We start from the raw sequence: 12,038 nt of genomic DNA on the forward strand, positions 1-12,038 counted from the left end.
GTGCATTTTAATTCATTCGTAATGTGGACATCTCCCTTTTTAAATGTTTATTGCGATTCGCTTTTTTTCTCTCGAGACACGTCATTAGGTGATCACAAACGCGCGCCTGCATAAGTTCAGGTATAAGAATAACGAAGCAAGCTTTAAGACATATTTAATGAAGTTTTACAGTTTTTACGGATGTATTAACTAGTAACCTTACTTCTTACTAATATTATAAATGCGAAAGTTTAGACGGATGGATGTTTGTTATAAGTTATCTCCAAAACGGCTCAACAGCTCGATTTAATTCCTTATAAATGTAGAACATAGTAGTAGAAGAACACATAGGCTTCTAATTTCATTTTAACTCTGCGCAGACGGAATCGCCGGTGACAAATTATTTTTTATAAGCGTCGAAATGATGATGGCCAACCTCCAGTAAAGGCAAGAACATCTTGTAATTTAACAGTCTACGTACTACAGAGATCTTCCTGTCCTTTCCATCATTCAAGGGATCGTTTAATCGCTTGCTACGGTGCCCCTTTTATGTCGTAAACGGATCTGAATATTCATCGGTTAGTAATTGGTTCCCAGTTATTTTCTTACGCTCGTAAACGCACAAGCGCTTCATTGCGTTGTTTTGAAGTTTTTTTTTAATTCGCACCAACACTTGGTTTGCGAAATTATTATATGACTAGCTATTGCCTGCGACTGCGTCCGCGCGGTACTAAAACTTAATTAGTAGCCTATGTGTTCTTCCAGACTATGTTCTACATTTATGCCAAATTTCAGAGGCATCCGTTCAGCCGTTCTGGAGATACCTTCAAATAAATATTCATCCATCCATCCATCCAAACATGTGTGTTTCAATCTTATCTTTATACATATAAGTTTATTCTTAATAGCGATTGACCTTGACTTCGTCATCGCAGAATCAAAAAAGTTTAATAAGCCCGCGTGCATCAGCTGCCTTCCCGTCAAAGACTCGTCAAAATCGCGTAGAACACGGACATACAATCATACGGACAGACAGATTATTTTATTACTTTTTCGTTAACAACAACGCAAATGTATCATATGTATGAAATGTGTTTTTTTTTCAGTATACATACAGACACTGCAATATTATTATTATGTATAGATAACATAACATTAGTTCAACATAAGAAATACATAAGAAAGTACATAAGTTAATAAAACTAAAATCAGCATTACTATTCTAAGGTTACAAATCTATGGAGACTGAATATTGAAAGTCATAAATATCTGAAAATTGAATGTAGAAATAGAGGCAAGTATTTGATTATTTCAGAGCGATCATCTTCAGTGAGGCAGCAGGCGGAACAATCGCACATCCATTGATCAAAAACGTCACCCTGACATCGGATGCTTAGTGATTCATTCGAGATCCGTTAGGCGGCGCTGCGAGACGAACTCGCTTTGCTAACTTTACGACACATAGCGACATTTTCTTGAACTCAAATGTATTTTAAACATGGAAGTTATAAAGTAATTCTTGATTTTTTTTATAAAGAAAGCTCATGTCTATTATATATTAAATAGATTTTTTTCGTTGTTGATTAAAATTGTTATTTTCTTCGACTAAAAATGTTTAACATTACAATCGTTACCTTAAGCGTAGTGCGTTACCTCAAAAGGTAGGAAGCGTTACCTCAAGGGTTTTACACAGTTCTAATGAAAACTAAATGCGCGCATTAGAGCGGCCAGAATCATGTGCTAATTGCGCAGGGCTGCCGCCGCCACGCGAGCCTGACAAACGACTTTGATCAATCACGTCCGTCCTCCGCGGCCGGCCACGAGATTTATTTGCGCCAACCCTGCCTCAAGAGACGTCGACTACTTACAAGCGATTTTCGTCTCTATAACCTACAACTTAATCACCTTTTCTCCTTAATACATGGTGTATCGAAATTCGGGTGTGAGTCGGGCCTACATCTGCAGGCGTTGTCAACTGATTTCGAACGTGTTTGTCTTATGAATATTTTACTCGGTATTCTTTTAATATTATTCCGTGTATTTTGAGCATTTCAGTTATATTATTTATTTACTAGCATTCGCCCGCGACTACCTCCACGCGGAATTAAAAAAAATAATTAGTAGCCTATGCCTTCTTCCAGACTGTGTTCTATATGTATGTCAAATTTCATCCAATCCATCCATCCATCTAAACATTCGCATTTATAATACTAGTAAGGTTTTCGAGCGTTGGTGGCTCGGGGTCAAGCACTTGACTTGCAATCTGCAGGTCCTGGGTTCGAATCCCGCCATGTACCAATGTGTTTTTCGATTTCCGATTTACATATGTACATTTATCCGACGTTCTTACGGTGAAGGAAAACATCGTGATGCAACCTGCACATATCTGAGAAGAAATTCAATGATATGTGTGTAGTCAACCAACCCGCACTGGGCCAGCGTGGTTGACTATGGCCTAATCACCCTTAACTTAGGGTAGGCTCCGAGCCCCTCGGTGGGGACATATAGTGAGCTGATGATGATGAAGGTTTTCCAGGAAAACACAGAACAGGGAGTAGTTACATAATTTAAAAATGAACTCTATCGTGCAGTGTTTAACTTTTAATATCATTTAACATTAATATAACTCTATATTATGAAAAGATCTGTAAATATCATCACTTACGTTGTCAAATCCCTAATTGATTTATCTAGTCCTAGCCGTATGTTTACAAAGTTCTTTCCATCAACAGACCATTTCGAGTACCAATCAAACTGATACTGACAACATTTTCGAAAGCTTTAGGGCCATGGTAATGTAAACAGAGACGCATCTCGTAGTATATGCACAGAGACATGGAAACCCAAGTAATGAAAAAAAGACGATCACTCGATTGAATGTACCGTTTGATGGGAAATTGTCGGATAAATGAGTGAAATGAATTAAAATTTCTGATACGAATTCGATAAATCTGATTCGATTTTATTTAAAGTATGTAAAAAAATATCTTTAGCAGTTTACATATGTTATTTGCACGTTATTTTGAACTTTTTTTTTATAAAATAAATAAGTATTAAAAACGTATCAGATATGAAACAAGCTATGGAATTTTACCACGAATTACTACATAGCAATTTAAACTATTTTGCAGTCTAACCTGGGTAAGCGAGAAATCTCTATAAACGAGACGAATGTCCGATCCCGACGGGTTCCATAAGTGAGAAACTATTGTAAGAGAGAAACCTTCATAAGCGAGAAACATCGCGGTCCTTTGGACTTTTGTTTACCCAGATAAGACAGTATTTTCAAAGAGAAAAGTGGATAACAATATTAACAGGTGTTTCCTTCAATTTCTTCATCGTTACAGTCTTTTCAGACTGGTCGTGGTCAAGTATCAGTGACCCGCTTTACGAGGTGCCGCCACTCCTCCCTAGTCGCTGCTTTTTTAGTACATTGGAGTAGGGGACATCTACATCCGCTCTGATTTGACCGATTCACCTCATGGGCGATCTTCCTCGTGGTCTGTTGCCCTCAACTTTCCCCTGCACTACCAAGCGCTCTACGCTCTATTAACAGTGGTAGAACCCGCTTTAACATCTTCGCACGAATTGGCACGGCTCGCCCGGTGAAATACCACGACCACACAGAAGACAGGCGAGAAGTGGAAGCAATTCCGCGTTTCGTCTGATAAGTGTGCGTCCCGGAGGCCTAATTTACTCCTCTTTCTCTTCCCACCCTTTTTCTTCTTAGGAAAGGATGGGAAGTGGAAGTGGGCTTTCCGGATGAAGCATGCATGGAAAGGAAAAATGTTTTCTTTCTGTGCATCTCTCCTCCGTCGATTAAAGGTAGGCAACGCATATGCAATTGTATATGTCTATGGGCAACGGTCGCTTCGCTATTTCAGCGATTTCAGGTGGCCGCTCGCTCGTTTGCCACATTATGATATAAAAAAGAAAATATGGACTCGTCATCACGTCTTGAATAGTCACGTTAAAACTCACAGACACAAACACGCTCAAAAACGTGTATATCTTTTCAATGTTGGTGTTAAAACATAAATCGCTACGTTGTGAACGAATAAAAAAAATGCAAACCACCTCAGGAACAATTTCACTACAACTTTAGTAATTTACAAGCCAATTAAAATAAAAAATGGGAAGCATCCAACGCCACCACCCCTTTAATTATTATTTTTTGCATTTTTTAATGATGTTAAACAGGATTTTTCTATGCTGTTATCACCATCAACCTGCCCTTATCCTTAGTGAGGGTCGGCACATGTAGTACTCCTCCATACATCTCTATCAGCCTTCATATCTGAATCTACCCCCTTCCTACGCATATCCTCTTTCATACAGTCCATCCATACTTTTTTCGGTCTTCCTCTACCTTTGTAGCCATTTACATTCAACTTCATTGCTTTTTTGCGCATCCCTCCGCATAACATGTCCAAACCACGCTAATCTTTTACTACTCAATTTCTCGATCATTGGCGTTACTTTTAAACTTCCCTAATATATTTTGAACTACTTAATTATCTACGCTGTTATGTCAATAAATGTGTGACATATAAAAGTTAAAGTCAAACAATAGGATTTCCATTACAGAAACATTTTTAATTTAAGTTTTTCAGTACGAAAGATAATAAAATATTTTGCTTGCATTTGAAGGAATACAAATCAACTGGATTAAAAAGGAAAACTACATTTTTATGTTGTTATTTCTTTACAATTACATTGTATCGAATAATTTTATGGACTCTAGAAATCTTTCAAATGTTTATTTATTCTGTGATAAAAAATATACTAAATGTCATCGAATTAAATTTATCTTTTCAAGATTGTTATTTAAAATAGACACATTTAATTACAGATAATTTATTTAAAACCGAGATACGTGGAGTCAGGTCAGAGAACTTTTATCAGATCAATTCCTCAATTCAATTATAAGAACAGGAGGTTTATATGAACAAGAAAATGTCTAAGTTTAATGTAATCGCAATTTGATATATACAGGCTGTTCTTTAAAAAGCTTTCGTTGGGCTAGGCTACGCCTGATTCGTCTGAATTTGAAGTAATTAGCACGCCGTATTACATTCGGTATCAAAAGCGAAGAGCAATAGAAATCGAACCGCAACGGTATCGGGGTTACAAAAAGCCGACCGGTTAATGAAAAAACTACACGTAGTCAATATTTGATGAGAGCCAATTTAAATGTTCGTCCACTTGTAGACATCGCATAGTTCGCTCGCATCCGCCTCTGTACGTGTGCGCGGCTGCGGGGCGGGCCGAGCGGCGGGCGGGCGCGGGTAAAAAAACTAAGAAAAATAAAAATGGCGCACGCGAGGCTGTGTGCGCGGGAAAAAAATTGCAGATATAATGCCGGTAATAATAATAATAATAGCCGATCGGCCGTCGGTCCGAGCGGCGCACCCCCACTCAATTTTCATTCAAATGTGCTTGGCGTTTTTTTTGGGAACTTTTTTCCACCACGATATTTTTCGGGGGTTTTCCATTAGCAATGCGTCTATCTGAATAGTTGGCTGCGTTGTCGAAGCGTGCGCCTGCCACACACGCCCCTCGAACTCTTTAAAAAAAGAACACGAGTTCTTATTACATGCCCGAATTTTCAAAAAAAAGAAGACAATGCAGCGTTCGAAATGCTCAACTTCTAAAAAGTAGTTGACTGTGTAACCTGCCAGTTACATTTACGTATTACGTATTTGTTTTCGAAAGAAACAGGAAAAGATAAAGTTGATAAAAAAAACGTGTTCACACTTTTTAAAAAAAGTTTCGAGCTTGTCAATGAAAACACGTGGCTCTTATAAATCTCACAAGCAAAAGAAAGAAGGGTAAATGGCGGAATGGGTTAAAAAGGAAGTAAGGCCGGCGTTCGAGAGCGCGGAAGAGCTCTTTTTTTGTTGCGATTGCTTTTCAGTGCCGACGCTCGGAGCGTTTAGCTAATGCAATGAATACGATTAATAATTTGTATGAGATGAAAATTTGAGCAATGATTGCGCTTGAAGTTTTTAAATTTCTTTGCTTTCTTTAGTTTCATACTTTTTATTAAATGTTTTTATGGAAATTATAGATGTAACGAACGAAAGTTTGTTCTTAAGATGCCATTATTAGACGTTTTAAGAAATCTCATACTTCACAAATTATTCATTGTTAATATCAAAGTGTACACAAGTCGATTGTTCAATAATAATGTAAACCTACATTGCAAAAAGAATTCTAAACAAATTACGTAAGGATTCCATTTTAATTGTAGCAAATGTCATTTCTATACCCTCAGCTTTTAGACAGGGCATAGTTACGTGAGTGGACTTGTTTAATCAGTAAAAAAGCACGTACGAAAAAAATGTTAACGAACTGGAAGCAGAGAGCGGAATAGAAGAGACACAAGCCGAGGACCTCGACACAATATGACATGACATTCAATTTAAACTTGGACGGCGTGGCGGGGCGCGGCGGGGAGCGGCGGGGGCATGCGTTCAATAATTAACATAATGCTCTTTTACTCCTTTTTGCTTCCCGTTTGACACTCCATCACTCATGGAAATTCCATTTTCAATGCTGCTATATGAGGGGTGGGGCGCGGGGTGGTCTTTGCATGCGCGCAATGGACATGGCGGTTTCGGGGCCGAGGGGTGGTCGAAAAAAAGATTGTTAAAAAGGCATGCCCCCACCGCGGCGGTGTGTGAGTGCGTGCGGGTAAAAAAGCGCTCACTAATCGATACTATAGATTCTGAGGCAAGTAGGCTGCGCGGGTACTACGCCGATTGGTCGGCGGCGGATCGCTTCGGACTTTTTTTTTCGGAGGCCTCTAACGAAGCGGTAGATGTTCGGTCTTTCGGCGCAATCGCGGACCTTTTGAGTCCCAGGTTCGGTGCCGGCACCGAGCCGCACGGTTCGAGCTAACTCGACGGTCAACACTTGAGAATTAAGCGTGCTTATTCGCACCCCACTTTGTCCTTGTTGCGATGTTTTAATTTTCTGTGGACGTGTGCTGAGCAGAGCCGTACAATGACTACGCTCTATTGCTTTGCTGACACCTTCCACGTGTTTTTATTTTCCTACGATACTGGTGAATTTAATGACAATTCTTACAACTTTACATTATAAAAAAAATACTCATGATGACTGGTACAACATGAAAAGCAATACACCGTGGAACCATTCAAATATTTAGTGGCATTTGGAGACCGAAAATAACAACAAATTTTTTGTAGAATACCTTTAATTCTTAAAACAACAAGTGTAACTTAGTCCCAACTTACTTTTCGATAAGTTAATAAAAACTCATATCCATCAAATTACCTTCACATCTTATCATTTAAGTTATGAACTCTAAACTTATTAGATATTCTTTTAAGTTTAAGTAACATAAAGTAAAGGGTCACTTGTTATTATTAGTCGGATGGCGCTCAAGTAGCCCCCAGCACAGCAGCGACCTCTCGTGTCGAGAAGAGGCGCTCTAGTTAGACGGTGTAATAAACGCTCCAAATAAAGTAGTCTAACTAAAATAACTTTTTAATAACATTTAAAAAATATTAAAGTCTTATAATGTCGCATAGATTCTTATAACAATAGTTGAATACGAAAAGAAATAAAGATAACTTTCTTTAATTTAGAGAAGGGGGCAAACGAGCAACACATCGCCTCAAATTAAACCGACGGTCATGGCTACGCTACGCTCTTTTTTTGAAAGTGCCTAAGTTAACTGTTTGGAAATACCGCTAAGGACAGAGTATTCTACAACGCGTCTGTACGAAGTAAAAACGCTAAAACCTCGTCGTTGCGGAATGCCAGCCATCAAGATGGAAACGTTAAAATTTGGCACTCTGTTAACTCGTTTGATGACGGAACTCAATAGGGGAGGATAAGGGCAATTGTTAAGTTAACTATTAAATAAAGTCAGCCTGTATCTAGAACTGGTTTCATTACATTGGAAACCAAAGTTAAGGTGACTTTAAAAATGGCGATGAGAAGATTTGTGATGAACTTACCTCATTCTTGAGATTGATGGGCTCCTGCTGCGGCCGGGGCGGCGAGTGCCGGCCCAGCTCCGCGCCCTCCAGCATGTCAGCCTCGCATCCCGACTCGTCTGCACAACACACAAAAATTTTTACTAATATTATAAATACGAAGGTTTCGTTGGATGAATAGCGAGAATCATTAAACGGATCTCATTGAAATTTTGCACAGATGTAGAGCACAGTTAATTCTAATTGATTACGCCTTCCGTGTTGTTACGTAGTAACAATTAATAAAAATAAATATCTAAGAGTTTTTATTCTTAATATAAAAAACAATCACTTTTATAATTTTCCAGAGAATTCATACCTTATATTAAATACAAGACATTTTTCTCAATAAACGTGTAAAAGTAAATCATATGACGAGTGAAGAGCGGCCTCTAAAGAAAGAAATGGCCGCCATACCTGACCTGCCTCAACGTGATGCCGCAAATAGGTCAAGAATCGCGTCTACTGGAATTTAGAAGGAAATCCCCGCGCGTTATTTACCTGCCCCGCCACCGTATCGAGAGGGTGCGTGTCGCTAGACCGTCTCGAGTAAGCGCCATACAAAAACATTTATGATCACTAAGGATACCGCTTAGTGTAGATTATGGATGGAAAATCTACAGTAAGCTAGCTTAACTATTAAACGATTCCAAGTAATTTTTAAAAGAGCATTTTTAAAGGGAATTTTGTAATATTATTTTGTACCTGGCTACCCAGAATTTCAAGACAAATATTATTAGATTCTTATCAGTAGTAGTTGTAATTAAAGATTAGTTTTTTTTAAAACAGATTTACTTGTATGACAGTATTATATTGTACTTAATGCTATTGTATGGATGGATTGTTTGAAAGAGGATATGAGTAAGAAGGGGGTGAATTCAGATATGAGGTTGATAAAAATTTATGGAGGAGTACATACTGTGTCGATTGATAAGGACAGGTTGATGATATTGATAGAAGTTAGAACCAAGAAAGAATGACGCAAAGATGACGATAATAATATTTGTAATTTGCTGTGTTCAAATCATATTATTCGAAATAGATTTCGCAGAAGATTCGATGCTTGATCTTCAAATCTAACACTACATATTCCTAAGTTAATTTCCCACGAAAATCGTTGTTATAGAAACAAATATATTCATCTCATCTTGATCGTTTCGTGGAAATTACGCTTAAATGTTTCAATATGTATACGTAAACAAACATTCGCGTGATATACTTAGGTTTATTGGAAACCACTGTTTGGTAAGGCCGGCTACACACCTTTAGTTTTAACTGCATTCCTATTTGTACAGTCGGACGATTCAGTTAAAATAAACGTATGTAAACAATAACAGATGGGCTAGCACGAAAACTTGTGAGAAAGTATTTCTTATCGTCATCGGCAAAATTTAAAGTACAAAGAAAAATCTCATACAAATTTTGACATATCTTGTTTAAGATCTTATGAAAACGCATATCGCAAATATTCGTAATAGACCCTCTATACAGTTTAAGTGATAGTTATAATTTTACACACGATTCAATTGGACAGTCCAAATTTTTTGGTACGTATATTTAAATCTGAAGGTGTGTCGCTGGCTTTAGGTTTGTTGGAAACTCTTGTTCAGTAATACTGTTGTAATACTGTCTAAGAATTTATTTAATGCAAATAAAGGTGGCTACACACTATCGTATCAGACACGTAACAATACGTCGGGTTAATAACGATGTATTTAAGTGCTTCGATAAGATGTTTCCGATTTAATGTGTCTTGTTATAGTATAGTTTCGAATTGTTTAATCTTAAACAGAAAATCAAGTCCCAAAATATTGTAGTCTCCCCTATTATTTACTCTGGTAGAAGTCCACATGTCCAGTGGTCAATTAAAAGGCGGTAAACTCATTAAAAGTAGAATACAACTGAGAATTATTTTAATTCAAGTGTCCTACAAACGACACTTAGATAAGCAAGATCTCAACATAAACAAATACGTTCGACGTTACCACTCCAATCAACTCGGCATACCAAGCAAGCGATAGTGAACCTTATCGACCTTTACAAAGTAAGACACCACCAATCATTGTTCTGCAAATAGCCCCAGCCTAAGCAACACGAACTGATGCCAAAACGTAGCAGCCGTCGAATATGATTGCTCCTAATGCGGCCGGCAGGGGGGGAGGTTAGGTTTGAGAGGGGGCTGGGCTGAGGGGGGAGGTTACTGCGTCGCGCCGTGTTCTGACCGAGCAGTAAGTCTGGCTTAATCCTATCGGAAACGCGGGCCCCCCATTGAAGATCGGCAAGGATCCACACGACGTTAATGTGTGAGACATGTCTCGAGATATCGATAAAGATTTTTCTACAGCTGCATATTACTTGACTCGGACCTAATTTTAATTTAATGTATTATTGTAACAAGTATAATTAACAAGTAAGATTAGATCAGCTGAACAGAAAATACAGGAAAAGAGCAGATATAAATTGCGTATAAACTGTCGCCCGCGACTACGTCCGCGTGGAAACGAAAACAACTTAATTAGTAGCCTGTGTGTTTTTCCAGACTATATTCTACGTCTTTGCCAAATTTCAGCGACATCCATCCATCTAAACACTCGTATTTATATTAATAAGAAGTAAGATTTATAAGTTATTTGGTAATAATCTTTCTTCTTTACATATTTTTTAAGATATATTTTATCAAGGAATAGACAACATTTATCGTAAACCGCAGTCAGGCGTCAGACTTATCCGCAGTAGCTACACCTCGTATAGCCGGGCGATGCATCTAGGCGAGGCTAGGGGGCGAGCGGGACGAGGTGGACATTACAAATTAATAGTACAAAGACCGGCCGCAGATCGCCGTTGCGAAAATTTACAGGCGGCAGACACTTATAGTGTACTGCGAACGATAAAGGCACTGGCTTTATGGACACGTAATATGTAAGGCAGCCTTAAGGCTCGGCATCGACGACATAGTTTTGGCATGTGTATACCTTGCACTAAACAATTTCCTCGCCTATAGTGTATAAATCTATGTTTTTATGTGACAATATACATACTAGTTTAGTTATATAATATGTTTTGGATTGGTTGTGTGTTCTCGTCTTAACCTTCCGTATTTGAGATAAATTTTTAATTATTATAGCATAGGAGTCTATCAATATAGTATCTTATAGTTGAATTTTTATGCTATATTAAGCAACATTTTTATGTACTACATTATCTTATCTTACTTCTTACTAATATTGTAAATGCGAATGTTTAGATGGATGGATGTTTGTATGAAGCTATCTGTGGAACGGCTCAATTGATCTTGATGAAATTTAACATAGATGTAGAACATACTCTGGAAGAACATATAGGCTTCTTATTAAGTTTTTTTTAATCCGCGCGGTAGTCACAGGCGACAGCTAGTGTTAAATAAAACTTTGGAAAACTTTTTTTTTTTTGGCTCATTTTGAAGTTTCTTTCAGCCACACGTTTCCAATAAATTAAATATCACACTTGGTTGAAGAATAATCGAAGATATTTCTATAATCGCATGTAATTAAAAAAATACATTGAAATCTTTAATTTCTTCGAAAAATTTCTAAATAGTGTCACAACATTCGGTCCATTGGCTTGCACGTTGCTGGGGGCAGTTGCCCGCCCCGCAACCCGCGCGACCGCACACCTCTGCGTCAGACGAGTGCATTCGGAACCCATCCCGGCGATGCGTTGATTGCGTTAGTCTCCAAGATCCTATTCTCTACCAGACTGGAATGTAAACTGATCATACATATATCTGATTTATATTAAGATTAAACTCAAATATAATTTTCAATAGTTATTTCGTTCAAACTAGGTGGGAAATAGTAGGTTGAATTGCAAACCATCTTGTTAGAAAATTACTAAATCACAAACCATTCGGGGACTAATTGGCGTTAAAATATATAATGACACCTTTAACCTTTTTAAAAATAGCTACCGAATAGTTTTTCACACTGATCATTAAATCCACAACAACTTTAAAAGGGAAATGAACCGAGTAAGCGATCTAAGCGGGCACTTAAAACAGATTATTTTAACTTG

At 37.9% G+C, this 12,038-nt stretch overlaps 1 protein-coding gene across 8 annotated transcripts in view; it reads right to left on the minus strand.

Moving 5' to 3' along the window:
* Nucleotides 1–12,038, minus strand: part of pdm3 (POU-domain protein pdm3) — a 127,517-nt gene that overhangs the window by 91,531 nt on the left and 23,948 nt on the right. For all 8 annotated transcript variants that reach the window (XM_013308926.1, XM_013308922.1, XM_013308920.1 and 5 more), the window contains one exon: nucleotides 7,971–8,068. In XM_013308926.1, coding sequence (XP_013164380.1) covers nucleotides 7,971–8,045 — 75 coding nt within the window. In that variant the 5' untranslated portion in view covers nucleotides 8,046–8,068. The remainder of the gene's footprint in view (nucleotides 1–7,970; nucleotides 8,069–12,038) is intronic.

The sequence above is a fragment of the Papilio xuthus genome, unplaced genomic scaffold, assembly GCF_000836235.2.
Source record: "Papilio xuthus unplaced genomic scaffold, Pxut_1.1 DF827789.1, whole genome shotgun sequence".
Lineage (NCBI taxonomy): Eukaryota > Metazoa > Arthropoda > Insecta > Lepidoptera > Papilionidae > Papilio > Papilio xuthus.